We start from the raw sequence: 17,982 nt of genomic DNA, 5'->3' as shown, positions 1-17,982 counted from the left end.
CTTATCAGATTGGTACCAACTGTCCCAGAATTTAGGACAAGGACTCTGGGAAATTAAAGCTGTGGGCTCAGGTGTTTTTTTTTTTTTAGTTATAGATGGACATAATACCTTTATTTTGTTTATTTTTTTAAATGTGGTGCTGGGATCAAATCCAGTACCTCACGCATGCTTGGAAAGTGCTGTCACTGAACCAGAACCCCAGCCTGAGCACAATTTTTAACAGAACATTCACTTCTGTGTAATATTTACTGTTCAGATGGAGACAAATATACCATACTTAACTCTGTTAGAAGATGGTTGATGGAAGTGAATGAAAACATTCTCCACAAGCCATCTATTCTTCAAGAAGAGCCATCCACTGAAGGTTACAATGTAGCGGTGTTACCCAAATTGGAAGAAAGCAAAATGTAACAGAGCTGGGCATGGTGGCTCATGCCTGTAATCCCAGCAGATTAGAGGATTGACGCAAGAGAATCACAAGTTCAAAGCCAGCTTTAGCAATGAAGCAAGGTCCTAAGCAACTTAGTGAGACCCTGTCTCAAAATAAAGAGGGTTGAGGATGTGGCTCAGTGCTTAAGCACCCTCGGGTTCAATCTCTAGCACACCCCCCCCAAAAAAAAATAAAAGAAGAGAAGGGCTACTGACACTAAAGAAATACCAGGCATAAAATCTACATGGAACCAGAAGACTTGAAAAATACTGTAAATAAAGTAAATATAGTATGCATCTACTGAACAATCCACAAAACACTGAGAAATAAATAAATATCATTTTAACTTTTTTTTTGCAAAACATTACACAATTTTTTATTATTAAATGAGAGAATCTCATTTGTTACATCGTCACATTGCTAGTCAGAGAAATGCTGCAGTGATGAAGAAAGTCAATGTTGGATCAACCAAAGTCCTCATTTCTACAACATTCATTTACAAAGAAATAATGTTCAACCCAGCCCAACAAAACATTCTTGGTTTTCTTCATATTGAAGTCCCCCCCCCCCCAAATCATCTTCTAATGGGGTATTTCACTACATAAATTATAGTTCTTCATTTTTACAATTCACCCCAAACTATATGAGAGATGTATCACACTAAAAATTCTAAAGCTGTTAGGAAATCCTTCACACATCATCATCATCTGATGTGTCACTGCTACTTGTCTCTGTGTCATCATTCTCAATTGTGGGTTTGAAAGTGCTGTTTTTCCAGGGTCCAAACTTGAAGTCACAGATCAGACCATTTTTCAAAATACCATTTTTTCTCAGACCATTCTTCTGCAACTGTTCACTAATAACTTGGAATTCTCTCATTTCATCCTCAGTTAAGGGAGGACATGTTTCATCATTTTCACTGTCTTCCTGCCAGCCCATTTCCTTTAACAATCTGTGTTCTGCCTCAAGTGAACTGGAAAGAACACCAGTTTGCGGAAAGGTTGAAGACCGAATGATCTGTTGGGAAATCACTGAGGCATTGCCATTCTCTTGTGGAATTTCATTTTCATCAAAGTTTCTGTTTATATCCCTTTCTTGGTGAGTACTATTGCTGTTATGCAAATTAAATGAGTCTTCATCCTTCTCTGAGCCAACATGGCTTTCATCTTCATGTTCTTCTTCTACTCTGTCCCTTTTCAATGCTTTCAAAAATTCACGCTTCTTATCAGTGCGCATTCATGTCAGTTTGGTTAGACGAGGCTGCTGATTAAGTTTGTCAACAGGTGAAGAGGAATTTGAACGATTACACTCTTTTCTACCACGCAGCCTGCGCAGTGGTTTCATTAATGAGGTTCTAGGCATAAAGTTAGTTAGAAGAGATCGAAATAAAACACACAGACCAGTTACCTTATTTCTATTGCTAGGTCCGAGACAGCTCCCCTCTCTGGTTCCCTCCTCTAACCGCCCAGCAGGGCAGCGAGGATTACTCTGGGCTAGCAGGAGAGAGAGAGAGAGAGAACACGCCTGGGAGTGGCATTTTATTTGGGGAACAAGAGATTCAGGGGAGAATTCCATTCAATGAAGGTTGAGGGGGGGCTGCACTCCAAGGTCAGGGTCAGTGATTGGGTCCCCGGGGTCAGTGGTCACACACACCCCCACACGGATGGGCTCTCTCATCAGGAAAGGGTCGGGAAAGCTCCGACACAGCCAGAGCGCCTCAGGCCCTTAACGGGAGTCACCCAATCACGTGCCAGAATGGCTCTCCACATATTCCCCCTTTCTTTTCTTAACAATGAGGCGGCGGTTCACTCTCTGGAGTTCTTGGATTCTTGATTGGAAGAATCGCCATCCTATGGTTACAATACAAAAGAGAATTAACAGCAAAGAGAATAATCCAATAATGTACCAAGCGGAGTGTTTAAGAATATTTCCAGGGTTGAATCCATTTAACTCCTTCAATATTTGGTTAGCCAAATAAGAAGGATCTGAAAAATAAGCTCTATTATTTTGAATGTCTTGGATATGGTGATGAAGTTCCAGAATATCCAAGCTATTATTACTATTTTGCCAAATACCTAATAAATGGTTTTTAACTTTCTCCCAATCCCAGAGAGAAGCATTGTACTTTGCAGCTGTAACACATACATACTTATAATTAGCATGGCATTTAAGCCTTTCCTTAAATTTTAAGGCTGAAAGTTCATTACCAATGTTTATAACAGTCGCCTCTAAGGCGTTTAACTTAGTCTCAATCCTTTCATCAATATTTACTTGATTACGCAGAGCCTTGGAAGTATTTTGAGCTAAATTATTAAGAAATTTTGCATGCTGAATATTCTGAGACAATGTCAGAGATGCAGAGACAGTTGAGGCAATAAATGAGACCAGTGCTAAAACACCAACAATTATGACTCCAATAGCACGTTTAGGTCTTGTTAGCTGGGCATGAATTTGCTGCAAGACTTGTAAACCAGCATCAGCATACCATGGCTCTGAAATATTAGCAGGTAATAAAACAAAAGAGGGCTGATGAAGTATCAGCACTCCTTTTCCTCCATTATACCTAGTAATACAATTGGTTAGGTTGCACTTATTACAAGTAACAATATATCTATCTTCCATCCATTTAACTTTTACATTTCCAATAATTAAAACATAAGGAGATTGGACACAGGCTCTTAAGCCATAGCAAGATCCCTCTTTACAGTTCTTGCCGACAAATTTTGGTAAAGGTTTATCTGTAAAATGTAAAAATTCCGAGGCAGCAATTAAACGCCAAATATCTTTTTGAATACCTCCTTCACTATAAGTCAAAATATTACTAACAAATCCTGCAGGTGTCATAGCAGAATTTCTTCGTAATTGTCTCTTATCAATTTTTGGAGACCAGTTTAAAATATACCCACTAGCTTTAGACACCAAATGTTATACAGGAAAGGTATTTACATAATCCATCCATTTAGGAAAGGTGCCAATTTCAATTGTAGAACTATTTGGACAGTGGGGTATCTGTGGAGGTTTTGCAGAAATGACTGGCTTGTTATGGGAAAGTCCTATCTTAATTACTGATCTAGTATTAGGTTTTAAGTCCCCATAAATAGAATTATTTGTCAGTCTAGGTTTGCCAATCGCTGTCTTTTCTTCAAATGATACTTTCAGACAGCCAGCATGTTTATCATGTGACCAACATAAAGGTAATTGGGCACTGTAGCCAGAATAATTAAATCTAGTCACATGATTGGGAGTAATATGAGTATCTGTAAATCCTCCCATCATAAATGAGTCATTAGTAAATACTGGAATAGATTCTCCAGTCCACACAGCTGGGTGTACCAGGGGTGGATCTGGGAAATATGTCCAATAAGTGTCTACTTGATTCCCTTTTACCTGACAGCCCAGTAGGGCAATTACTGTCACTACCATCAAGACTGGGGTCCTGTTCTTTCCTAGGCGTCGAAGTATTTGGGAAGCCTGGGTTGTTAGTTTCTTCACATCTTTCCACGAAATCAGCTTTTCGGCTGGTTCAATATGGTCTTTCTTCATCTTTTTTCGATATCTCCTCCTTCTGGGTTGTGGCTCCTCCGGGTCGATCCTCAGTCTCTTGAATCTGGGTTCTATTTCCTCCATGTCTGATAGCACGTTCAGGCACCCAAATAGGACGGAAAGCACCTTCTGGGAAGATACAGGCATGACCTTGGCCCCATGTTATTACGGGGTCCAGACCCTTCCACTGACCAGTCTGTAAGTCTTTCCACAGAACTCTGCCTAAGGGGCCTGTCACTGAGGGAGACATTTGCCTCTCAGCAGCAGTGTGACCTTCTGTGTCACAGTTTAAAAAATTTAAAACAAACAAGGCATGATTAAGGCTATTTTGGGGAGTCACTATCTTATTCTCCCCTTTTAATTTTTGTAATTGAAGCTTAATAGATAAATGAGCTCGTTCCACAATGGCTTGACCTTGGGGGTTATAAGGAATTCCTGTTTTATGATTAATTTTAAACTCTTGGCAAAATTGTTGAAAAGAAGAGCTTACATAAGCTGGAGCATTATCTGTTTTAATCTGCATAGGGCACCCTAAAATGGAAAAAGCTGCTAAGCAATGAGAAATTACATGTTGAGTATTTTCCTTAGTACGTGCTATGGCAAAAATAAATCTAGAATAAGTGTCCACTATGACATGCACATAACATTGCTTACCAAATTGAGGAATATGAGTTACATCGATTTGCCATATTTGATTTGGTTTTAATCCACGGGGATTTACCCCTGATGGCAGAGATGGAGTGTGAATAACACACTTAGGGCATTGGCTTACAATCTGACGAGCTTGTTCTCTGGTAATACTAAATTTTTTACGTAAGCTAGAAGCATTTTGATGATGCAAGGAATGGGAAGCTAGTGCACAGTCATACGAAGACATCTGTTGACAAAAGGCTACTAATTTATCAATTTTGTCATTACCTGCAACTAGAGGTCCAGGAAGGTTAGTATGGGCACGGATGTGTCCAATGAAACATGGGTACTTTCGCATTAGCACTGTCTTTTGTAAATTATGAAATAATTCAAATAACTCCTGTGATGAAGTAAACCCAATAACTGAGGTTTCAATATTTTTGGTAACTCCGACTGCATATAAGCTGTCAGAATAGATATTAATAGGCTCATTTGAAAAATAATCTAAGGCACAAATCAGAGCTTGAAGATCTGCCCTTTGAGCAGAAGTATAAGAAGTTTGTATTACCTCTGTGTGAACACGGCTGAAGAAACCTGCCTTACCAGAGTTGGAACCGTCCGTGAACACCGATAAAGCTTCCTCTATTGGATGAGAACATACAATCTTTGGAAAAATAAGTGATGTTAATGATGCAAATTGTACAATCTTATCACGAGGATAATGGCTATCTATCTGGCCAGGAAAATCTGCAAAAGCTATCTGCCAGGAGCTAGAAGTTTGAAAAAGCCAATTAGTCTGTTGAACAGAAAATGGAATAATTATGATATCAGGCTCAGATCCAATTAATTGTAAAATCCTAGTCCTACCTTTAATTACTAATTGAGCTATAGAATCATGAAAAGGAATTAATGTTTTTTGAGGGGAATGGGATAAATAAATCCATTCAATAACTCCTAATCTTTGCCATATGGCTCCTGTTGGGGTATGTTCAGTTGGAAATATTAATAAATACATTATTTCTTTAGGATCTATTCTAGTAAGCTGTGCATTTTTAATTGCAATTTCCACTTTCTTTAAGGCTGCCTTGGCCTCTAAAGTTAGTTGACGTGGAGAGGTTGGTGAAGGATTTCCTTGTAATATCTGAAATAAAGGACTTAACTCAGAAGTAGTTAACTTTAAGGATGGTCTTAGCCAGTTAATATCTCCTAATAGTTTTTGAAAATCATTAAGGGTACGTAACTCTTTAACTCTTATCTGAAGATTTTGAGGACGGATTGTACGTCCCTGAATTATCTGGCCTAGATATTGAAAAGGAGATACCTTTTGAATTTTTTGAGGAGCTATACATAAACCCATTGCTGTAAGCGAAGTCTCTAACTGAGTAAAAATTTCTGAAAGTACTTCTGGATTAGCATGAGCCAATAATATATCATCCATAAAATGAATAATATATGCATCAGGGAAGCTATTTCTAATGGGATCTATTGCCTGGTCAACATATTTTTGGCACAATGTAGGACTATTACGCATTCCCTGAGGAAGTACCTTCCAGCAGTATCTTTTAACAGGTTCCTTAAAATTAATTGCTGGGACAGTGAAAGCAAATCTTTCACAATCTTCAGGATGTAACCTTATAGAGAAAAAACAGTCTTTTAAATCTATTACCATCAAGCTATAATCTAAAGGAATGGCTGTGGGGGAGGGAAGCCCTGGCTGTAATGATCCCATAGGCTGAATTGCCTGATTTATTGCCCTTAAATCCTGTAGTAATCTCCAATTTCCTGACTTTTTCTTAATAACAAAAATAGGTGTATTCCAAGGACTAAGTGTTGGTTCAATATGACCAGCCTGAAGTTGTTCCTCAATTAATCTATGAATTATTTGAAGCTTTTCCCCTGAGATGGGCCACTGAGAAATCCATATAGGCTCCTCTGTGAGCCACGTGATTTTTTCAGCTGTCTTAGGGATCAGGGAAGTACTCAGGGCCCCTAGTAAAAATTTTGGTCTGGAGTACTTACTAATCTTTGTCGTGGAGACTGGCTTGTAAACAGATATTCTTCCTGAAAGGTCTCCTTATCATCTCCAGGAAAATACCTCTGATTAACTTCCTCAACTGACCTTATAGAATTTGGAGTAACTAATAACAATCCCATTTTGGCTAATATATCTCTTCCCCATAGGTTAGCTGGTAAGGACTCTAACACATAAGGCTTAAATATTCCACTGTTCCCATCAGAATCTTCCCAACGGAGATAGTTGGCACTTTGAGCAGGCTGTGAAACCTGTCCTATTCCTTCTAGGTTAGCTGGTGCTACATGCAAAGGCCAGTTCCTAGGCCAAAACCGGTTGGACAGTACCGAAATATCAGCTCCTGTGTCTATGATGCCAAGGAAATTTTTATTATTAATTCTAAGTTTTAATAAAGGGCGTTCTTGCCGTACCAACTGGGACCAATATACTCTGTCCGGCGGTTTAGAAACTGAATCTACCGGCAGGTGCCTTTCTGAGACACAAGGCAATAATATTAATTGAGCAAAAATATCCTTTGGGGTGAGCCTTAGGGCATAATTGGATTTTACAGTAACATATAATTGCCCCTTAAATTCTGAATCTATCACACCAGGTATGACCTCAATGGCTCCCTTCAAATTATTATGCCCCAAAATTAAACCTATAGTATTCTCAGCAAGTGGCCCGAAAATCCCAGTAGGAATTTGTTTCGGCCCCGTTTCAGGATCTAATTCAACTGTCTTTGAAGGTCCTAAGAAAACTGTCTGTGATCTCTGTTTCTGTCCTGGTAAAAATCGCGGACTGTCCTGGCCGGCGCTGCCAGTGACGTCACACTGTGCGACCTCTCCCCATATTGTTTCTGGGCCCGGGGAGGGGCCGAACGGAAGTTTTTTGTCCCCTCGCTAGGAGGAAATACCTGTGGCGAGAAGGCGGGTTCATTTGCGCCACCTGAATCTACCTCGTGGCGCTGCGACTTTAAGTTCACATTTCTAACCTTGGTCCCTAGTGCTTTTGTTCTTAAATGGCTCAAGGGAAAGGAAATTAACTTAGCCTCAGGCCGATTTTCCATTTGAATAGACTTAACAGCTCTTTGAATGCCTTTTAAAAGGTCTTCAGGGGGCCGTGAACTCTGGCCCATATTTTTAAAAAGAGAAACTTTTTTCCTTCCTAATTTCTCCCAAGTACGTAAATTTGGAGACTCTTGGTCACAAAACCAAGGACAATATTCACCTACAATCTTTAAGAATTGTAATAACTGAGTTTTCTTTATCTGTTTTCCTTTCTGATTAATTATACTGTCTAAAATAGTCAGATACATTTCCTTATCCGAAGAAGTAGAATTTCCCATTTTAAGTAATTTAACGTCTCTTTCCTTCAATATCTCCAGGTACTTTTGTGACCCAAATGTCACTTCTTCCTCTATCTTTATCTTTATTCCTTATTTTCCTTTATCTTTATTCTTTTCCTTATCTTTATAGCGTGCTCCCACTCAATCTAACTAATCTAGAATGCCCCCCTCGTGGGCGCCAATTCTACCACACAGCCTGCGCAGTGGTTTCATTAATGAGGTTCTAGGCATTAAGTTAGTTAGAAGAGATCGAAATAAAACACACAGACCAGTTACCTTATTTATATTGCTAGGTCCGAGACGGCTCGCCTCCCTGGTTCCCGCCTCCAGCCGCCCAGCAGGGCAGCGAGGATTACTCTGGGCTAGCAGGAGAGAGAGAGAGAGAACACGCCTGGGAGTGGCCTTTTATTTGGGGAACAAGAGATTCAGGGGAGAATTCCATCCAATGAAGGTTGAGGGGGGGCTGCACTCCAAGGTCAGGGTCAGTGATTGGGTCTCCGGGGTCAGTGGTCACACACACCCCCACACGGATGGGCTCTCTCATCAGGAAAGGGTCGGGAACGCTCCGACACAGCCAGAGCGCCTCAGGCCCTTAACAGGAGTCACCCAATCACGTGTCAGAATGGCTCTCCACACTCTTTCACTGAATTTAGTGATGGACCAAAATTCTTGGCAGTTGATTTAAAAGCATTAAAGTTGCCATCACCATATGAAGATTCATGAGGGAAAGAAGTCCCAACCTTATTTTCTTTAGTTTGGCTTTTCCACTGTGTAGGTTTTGTAGGTGGAGCAGCAGGTTTAGGGACTAAGCCTTTATAAACACTTGGACCAGTTCCATTCTTAACTGGCTGTGACTGAAGATTTCCTACTACAGGGAATCCAGATAGCTGTAAGTCTTTTGTATTACCTTTCTTAATGACCAGCATCCTTGGAGCTCTAGATTTAGGATTCGGAGGATATTCTAAGAGAGGAGCTTGGGAGTTTTTTTGGTTGGGTATGTGTGTGTCTGGACGTGTAGGCCCCATACACCTGCAGCTAATGATTTATTCTGATTTGGTTCTCTCTTGTATTCAGGATTTAAAGATGTAAAATCCTCAGTCTCAAACTGTTTGCGTTCTCTTTTATCTTCTTTCCTTCCAGTTTCATTGTCAGGTATGTTGTTTTCATGTAGACCTTGGCTTTTTCCAGAATGGAAAATACTGCTACGAGAATGGGAATTTCCACCACGGTATCCTCCTCGATGATTTATGTTTTCAATACCATTTCTGCCATGCGTACGCCATCCATTTTTTTCTTTCCTTCCAAAATTACCAGAATCAAAGCCATCTGAAGAATTGTGTCTTCGATGATTCACATCATAACAATTTTCCGTCCATGAAAAATTTTCAGAATGCTTCTCAAATTTCAATGATGAAAATTCCAACAGGACTGCCCACGAAGGTGTTGGTTCTTTCTCTGTAATCTTTATGTTTTCCAGTTTTTTTTTTATTTTGTATCCTCTGAAATATCCAAGTTCTTTGAAGATGCTTAACCTATGACTATTTGACATAGAGTTATTTCAAGTCAGCTACCCATACTTCTGTTTTAAAGTTTTCATATGGCTATCTCCAGAATTAGCCAAGTTCCTCAGATTTAAGATCAAAGTCTTCTTATTCCATGTACTTGTAACTGTTGTACTTATCCACTCCAGATGAAATATCCAACTTATGAGCCAACGAACAGAAAATTTCACATCTGAAGAGTATTCCTAAACATCAGCACATAAAAAGACACAAATAGCTATCTCAATACTACCATGCTGGCGGAAAACTGCAACATCTTAAATTTCCACGTAAGTAAAAGATAAAAAGAAAAAAACTCTGTATTCTTTCAATGTCTTCATTTAGAAAAGCTGTCCCATTGTGACATGAAAAGAGCTGAGGTCAAAAATTCCTAAACGTTTTAATAAAGGTAAAAATAAACTGCCATGAAACTTTAGCAATACTCAAAGCAGTAATTTGAAGCTGCTGAAACTACTCAGTACACAAATCAAACATATCTTACAGTTTGGCTGAAGAACAACAACAGGATGGGGGTAGGGGGACAAAAATATCACCAGCTGAAATACTTTTAACCAGTTATATAATCTGTTTGAACCAAAATACTGAAGAAATGCCTGGGTCTCTTTTTAAGTAGTTTGTAGAATCTGTTCACTACTATCAATTCACTTCAGAGATGATTCTTGCCAATTTTAATAAACTTCAGGGGCAAAATTATCCAAAAACATTATAATTCCAAAATGGCCACTTGAAATATCCGGGGCCTTTTACACAAAACCTAGAAGATGATCTTCATATCTGAATAATTCAATCACCTTCTGCCCCACCAGAGGTGTCCCTGGCCTGGGGGTGCCGCTGTGGGGAGGAGGTTTTCGGTACTTTGAATAATCCCCTTTTGCCGCTTTTCCCTCCCCCACAACCAGTCTCAGTCCCTCTTTTTAACTATTAATGGAAATTATCTGGATAGAGTTTATTTCAGGTCATAAAAAGCCTCAATAAATTAAAAGACTGAAATCATAGAGTCTTCTCCAACCAATTAAGTTAGAAGTCAATAACAAGAAAATCTGAGGAATTCACACATATATGCAAAAGATACAGCAAAATACTAAAATTATGGATCGAACATAAATAACAAAAGAAATTAGAAATTATTTTTATATAAATGAAAAGGAAAACACTAAGTACCAAAACTTGTGGAATGCTGCTAGGGCAGTGCTTAGAAGGAAATTCAAGTTGTAAAGGTCAGCATTTCAAAACAAATAAAATCACAAATCATTAACTTAACCTTCCACCTTAAAAAGCTGGGAAAGAAAGAAAATGTATATATGTACACAATGCAGTTTTATTAAATATTTTTTTGAGTTGTAGATGGACACAATGCCTTTATTTTGTTTGTTTATTTTTATGTGGTGCTGAGGATTGAACCCAGTGCCTCACACATGCCAGGCAAGTGCTCTACCACTGAGTCAACAACCCCAGCCCCACCATTTCAGTTTTACTCAGCCATAATGAAGAATGAAATTATGGCATTTTCTGGTAAATGGATAGAACTGGAGGACCTCATGCTAACAGAAATAAGCCAGAACCAGAGTCAAGGGTCAGATGTTTTCTCTCATATGCAGAAGCTAGACCAAAAGGGGAGGGAGAATCCCATGAAAACAGAAAACAGATCAATGGAGTAAAGAAAGGGAATTGAGGGGGAAGGAAGAGGGATGGGAAAAGGGAGAAATAGTGGAATGAAATTTACCAGACTATCCTATGTACATATATGAACATAGCACAGTGGATTTCACCTTTATGTATATCTACAATGCACTATTTTTTTAAAAAAACCTATAAATAGAAGAAAGACCCATAGAATACAGGAATAGGAACAGGGAGGGGGAGGAGAGGAGGGAAATGGAACTCAATTGAAACAGATTATATTCCATGTTTTTATAATTGTGTCAAATGCACCCCAATATTATGCACAACTGCACTAATAAAAAAATTAAAAAAAAACTGGGAAAGAAAATAAAAGTAAATCCAAAGTAAGAAGGAGATGAAAATAAAACATGTTAATGTGGTAATAAATGAAAAGAAGCATAAAAAATCTATAGAAAATAGCAATAAAGCCAAAAGATATTTAGTTTTGTGAAAATATTAATAAAACTGACAAACTTAGGTAGACTGACCAAGGACAAAAAGAAGGAAGATTCCAATTATAAAAATCTGCAATGAAAGGGGTGGGATCACAATCAACCTTACAGAAACAAAAAGGACTATAATAGATTATTATGAACAACTGTCTGCCAACAAATTAAATCACCTAAACCAAATGGATATATTCTTAAACACAAATTGCTAAAACTAACTCAAAAAGAAAATTTGAATAAAAATTGGATTAGTGCTTTTCACATGTCCTGAAAAATAGCTCATATTCAAATGGTTTCACTTGTGAATTCTTCTTTAAAGAAGAATAAATGCAAGTTTTTCACAAACTCTTCTAGAAAACGGAAGAGCAGGGAACATATCTCAATTAATTCTATTGTCAGTTTTACTTTGAGATCAAAATTAAAAAGATACTATGCAAGCAAACTAGACACCAACAACCATTTATGAATACAATGAAAAAGTCACCAAGAAAATACTAGCAAACTGAATCCACTATCATGTAAGAGGAATCATACAGTATTATCAGGTGTGATTTTTATTAGCAATTTCATTATAATAATGAAAACCAGGATAATGAGCTAGATATTTTCATTATTGTAAACTTTCAAATTTTATAGCTTATTATATGCCAACAAAGCTGTTAAAATTACCAGTGAGGTATTTTACATTATTTATTTATGTATTTTAGTTGTAGGTGGACACAGTCCCTTTATTGATTTATTTATGTGGTGCTAAGGATCAAACCCAGTGCCTCACTCATGCAAGGTGAGAACGCTATCATTGAGTCACAACCTCAGCTCCTTTACATTATTTTCTCATATTGTCTTCAAATTCCAGTGTACACTTCACCTCTACATTTTCCTTTTAAAAAATTATTAATACAAAATAATTATGCATAATAGTGGGATTCCATCATGACATATTTGTACATGAACATAATATAATTTATTCAGTTTTGTTCCTTAGTATTTTCACTTGTCCTCCCCTCCTTCCTCCTCTTTCTGCCCTTCTAGTTCCCCTTCTATTTTCACCAGACTCGTTTATTCCCTTTCATTTCTCTCACTTCCACATTTGAGAGGAAAACATATGGTCCTCAACTTTCTGAGTCTAGCTTGTTTCATTTAACATAATGCTGTCCAGTTCCATCTGTTTTCCTGCAAATTATATAATTTTGTTCTTTTGTATATCTGGGTAAAATCCATTGTGTAAAAACACTACATTTTCTTTTTCCATTCATCTGTTGATGAACACATAGGCTGGTTCTATATCTCAGCTATTATGAATTATATCGATATAAATATGCATATGCATGTATCACTATAGCATGGTATAACCTTTCAGATAAATATCATGAAGTGGTGTAGCTGAGTCCTAATAGTATAACATGGTTTCATTCCTAGTCTTTTGAGGATCCTACAAACTGGTTTTCATAGTGGCTGCACTAATTTAAAATCCCATTGATAGCACTTGAGTTCCTTTTACCCCACAGCCTCACCAGCATTTATTATTATTTGTATTCTTGATGATTGCCATTCTAGCAGGTGTGAGGTGGAATTTCACTGTAGTTTTGATTTGCATTTCCCTGATTGCTAAAAATGTACAACATATCTCATTCTTACTAGCCACATATAGCTAGAAGCTACCATATTAGACCATACAGGTCCACACTGTTCTATACCTGGAGGCCCACACTCTAGAGGGACCTTAAGGAGGCTCAAGACAATACACTGTATCTCCTTATGGAGAAGTCAATTCTAGTGAGAGACCAGGGATTTTATGGACAACTAGTTAAAAATATGAATGTGATATTTTTGGTATTCATAAAAGCAGTGTTTGTGCACAGTAAAGGTTAACTTAGGTTAATATTGATGTATGTATACAATCTATGAAATTCATTAACTAAAAATTAATACTATTTTTGTTAAGCTTGTCATTTAAAATTAAATATCTTATTTATCAACTTAATATAGCCAGTCACTTTCAAGGAGATATTTGTTAAGTACATTTCCATATCTTAAACTGAATTTAAAAATTTAATATACTGACTCTTTTTTAATGCCTCAATTTTCTCACAAACCAAATTTTCCTATGAACTTGGGTTACACATCAAAATATTACTGTTAATATAGTATTTCTGAAGTTCTAAATATTCTAATATTATCTGTTTAGCAAAATTCCGAAGTCTAGTCATTTACTAAACTAACATTTAAAATTGGCACCTACCTAATCCTCTAAAATGCCAAATCTTATTGTAAATCTTTAAATTACAAATACATAGCGGCTATTCCAAAATTGAATGAACAATTTTAAGACCATGGATACAAATTAGTTCATCATATCTATATTATTTCTAATATTTTTGCAATTAAAATTAACTTATCCATTAAGAAATCAGTCCAAGGGGCTAGGGTTGTGGCTCAGTGGTAGAGCACTTGCCTACCATGTGTGAAGCAGTGGGTTTAATTCTTAGCATTGCATATAAATAAATAAAATAAAGGTCCATTGACAACTAAAAATATTTTTTTAAAAAAGAAAGCAGCCCAAATATTCCAATAATTTGGAATTTTCATTTTAGATTCTTGAGGTTGAATATCAAAGTTAGAATTTGGGGCTGTGATGCAAGATATAGAGCTGCAGAAATCCCAGGTGATTCATCTCATGACCCGTTGCCATGTTGACTCCTATTTAACATTCCATTTCTTACTCAGGGGGTTGGTTTCACAGCCCACATTTCCTGATTTGAATGTTATATCTAGTTCTTTTGTAGACTTTTCAACTGTATCACTCCATTAGGTATATGAAATTCCCGTATCATCACCACACCCACTAATGAATTCATTTTCTGTTTGATTATATTCTGACTTAATTTCACATTACTATTATTTTATGATTGTAGAATATTTAAAGATTCCTGTCTGTACCAAGGTTTTTAAGGGCATTCTAATGACAAAAAGAAAGAGCGGTGTGTTTAAAAATTTATTTATGCTATACAAGAACATTCTTCCCAACTCAAACTTCGGGAGAATAACCATTTGGGTTAAGCCAAGAATTTAAAATCAGGGCAATAGGTGTGGAATTAGTTATTTAATTTATTTTTATGCTAGCACAGGCTCAATTGAGACTTTTCTTTTTTTAAAATTTTTTTTAAATTTTTATTGGTTGTTCAAAACATTACAAAGCTCTTGACATATCATATTTCATACATTAGATTCAAGTGGGTTATGAACTCCCATTTTTACCCCAAATACAGATTGCAGAATCACATCGGTTACACATCCACATTTTTACATAATGCCATATTAGTGACTGTTGTATTCTGCTACCTTTCCTATCCTCTACTATCCCCCCTCCCCTCCCCTCCCATCTTCTCTCTCTACCCCATCTACTGTAATTCATTTCCCTCCTTATTTATTATCCCATTCCCTTCACAACCTCTTATATGCAATTTTGTATAACAATGAGGGTCTCCCTCCATTCCCATGCAATTTCCCTTTTCTCTCCCTTTCCCTCTCACCTCATGTCTCTGTATATGTTAATCTTTTCTTCCTGCTCTTCCTCCCTGCTCTGTTCTTAGTTGCTCTCATTATATCAAGGAAGACATTTGGTATTTGTTTTTTAGGGATTGGCTAGCTTCACTAAGCATGATCTGCTCTAGTGCCATCCATTTCCCTGCAAATTCTATGATTTTGTCATTTTTTAGTGCTGCGTAATACTCCATGGTGTATAAATGCCACATTTTTTAATCCATTCATCTATTGAAGGGCATCTGGGTTGGTTCCACAGTCTAGCAATTGTGAATTGTGCTGCTATGAACATTGATGTGGCAGTATCCCTGTAGTTCGCTCTTTTAAGGTCTTCAAGGAATAGTCCGAGAAGGGCAATAGCTGGGTCAAATGGTGGTTCCATTCCCAGCTTTCCCAGGAATCTCCATACTGCTTTCCAAATTGGCCCCACCAATTTGCAGTCCCACCAGCAATGTACAAGTGTACCTTTTTCTCCACATCCTCTCCAGCACTTGTTGTTTGACTTCATAGTGGCTGCCAATCTTACTGGAGTGAGATGGTATCTTAGGGTGGTTTTGATTTGCATTTCTCTGACTGCTAGAGATGGTGAGCATTTTTTCATGTACTTGTTGATTGATTGTATGTCCTCCTCTGTGAAGTGTCAATCTTACTGGAGTGAGATGGTATCTTAGGGTGGTTTTGATTTGCATTTCTCTGACTGCTAGAGATGGTGAGCATTTTTTCATGTACTTGTTGATTGATTGTATGTCCTCCTCTGTGAAGTGTCTGTTCAGGTCCTTGGCCCATTTGTTGATTGGGTTATTTGTTATCTTGTTGTCTAATTTTTTGAGTTCTTTGTATACTCTGGATATTAGGGCTCTATCTGAAGTGTGAGGAGTAAAAATTTGTTCCCAGGATGTAGGCTCCCTATTTACCTCTCTTATTGTTTCTCTTGCTGAGAAAAAACTTTTCAGTTTAAGAAAGTCCCATTTGTTGATTCTAGTTATTAACTCTTGTGCTATGGGTGTCCTATTGAGGAATTTGGAGCCCGACCCCACAATATGTAGATCGGAGTCAACTTTTTCTTCTATCAGATGCAGAGTCTCTGATTTGATATCTAGATCCTTGATCCACTTTGAGTTAACTTTTGTGCATGGTGAGAGGAGGGGATTCAGTTTCATTTTGTTGCATATAGATTTCCAGTTTTCCCAGCACCATTTGTTGAAGATGCTATCTTTCCTCCATTGCATGCTTTTAGCTCCTTTATCAAATATAAGATAGTTGTAGCTTTGTGGATTAGTCTCTGTGTCCTCTAGTCTGTACCATTGGTCCACTCACCTGTTTTGGTACCAGTACCATGCTGTTTTTGTTACTATTGCTCTGTAATATAGTTTGAAATCTGGTATCGCTATACCGCCTGATTCACACTTCCTGCTTAGAATTGCTTTTGCTATTCTGGGTCTATTATTTTTCCATATGAATTTCATGATTGCTTTATCTATTTCTACAAGAAATGCCATTGGGATTTTGATTGGCATTGCATTGAACCTATAGAGAACTTTTGATAATATCGCCATTTTGATGATGTTAGTTCTGCCTATCCATGAACAGGGTATATTTTTCCATCTTCTAAGATCTTCTTCTATTTCTCTCTTTAGGGTTCTGTAGTTTTCATTGTATAAGTCTTTCACCTCTTTTGTTAGGTTGATTCCCAAGTATTTTTTTTTTTTGAGGATATTGTGAATGGAGTGTTTTTCCTCATTTCCGTTTCAGAAGTTTTGTCGCTGATATACAGAAATGCCTTTGATTTATGTGTGTTGATTTTATATCCTGCCACTTTGCTGAATTCATTTATTAGTTCTAGTAGTTTATAGACTTAAAGATAAGAACCATATGATCATCTCGATAGACGCAGAAAAAGCATTCGACAAAGTACAGCATCCCTTTATGTTCAAAACATTAGAAAAACTAGGGATAACAGGAACTTACCTCGACATTGTAAAAGCTATCTATGCTAAGCCTCAGTCTAGCATCATTCTGAATGGAGAAAAATTAAAGGCATTCCCTCTAAAATCTGGAACAAGACAGGGATGCCCTCTATCACCACTTCTATTCAATATAGTTCTCGAAACACTGGCCAGAGCAATTAGACAGACGAAAGAAATTAAAGGCATAAAAATAGGAAAAGAATATTTGCGGATGACATGATTCTACACCTAGAAGACCCAAAAGGGTCTACAAAAAAACTACTAGAACCAATTGAGACTTTTCTATATAGCACAGGACATAATTTTGGGCCACATTCCAACTGTGTTCCAAAAGCTCCTACCTCTTTGTCATTGAAAGTTATGGTTTAAACATAGAAAAGGGAATTGGTGCAATTTAGTGTGAGGCAGAAAGTTAACCAGGGGTTTGAGTTACTATTAGATCAAAGGTCTGTTTTTGTGATCATACTTTTAGGATGCAAACAAAGCTCAAGATGATGATACAGACGTTAGGACAGAAAGATAGAATATAGCCTTGGTTGGATTCTCTGAGAGATACATGACTTAGGGAAGTATATAAAGAGTACTTTGAACTGAAGAAGCTCTTGTCTATAAGCAGACCTCTGTAGAAGTTTAAGGTTTGCTACTGGGGCTGGGGATATGGCTCAAGTAGTAGCGCACTCGCCTGGCATGTGTGAGGCACTGGGTTCGATCCTCAGCACCATATAAAAATAAAATAAAGATATTGTGTTCACTTAAAGCTAAAAAATAAATATTAAAAAAAGATTTGCTACTGACTAACAAAGTCCCTTGAATGAGAAGCTTAAATGCCCTGACATC

General features: G+C 37.5%; 1 protein-coding gene across 1 annotated transcript; it reads right to left on the bottom strand.

Moving 5' to 3' along the window:
• Positions 1-807: 807 nt before the first annotated feature.
• Positions 808-9,511, bottom strand: LOC308639047 (vasculin-like; the record flags this gene model as incomplete). The annotated part of the gene is given in 4 exon segments (XM_081277018.1): positions 808-1,666; positions 1,670-1,745; positions 8,599-8,923; positions 8,983-9,511. Coding segments are annotated over 4 exon segments (1,476 nt in total). The 3' UTR covers positions 808-1,120.
• Between the last annotated feature and the right edge of the window lie 8,471 nt (positions 9,512-17,982).

This window comes from Spermophilus citellus (assembly GCF_964194105.1).
Source record: "Spermophilus citellus genome assembly, chromosome: X".
NCBI lineage: Eukaryota > Metazoa > Chordata > Mammalia > Rodentia > Sciuridae > Spermophilus > Spermophilus citellus.
Note: the sequence above shows the minus strand (reverse complement) of the source record. Positions and strands in the feature narration are given on the sequence as shown.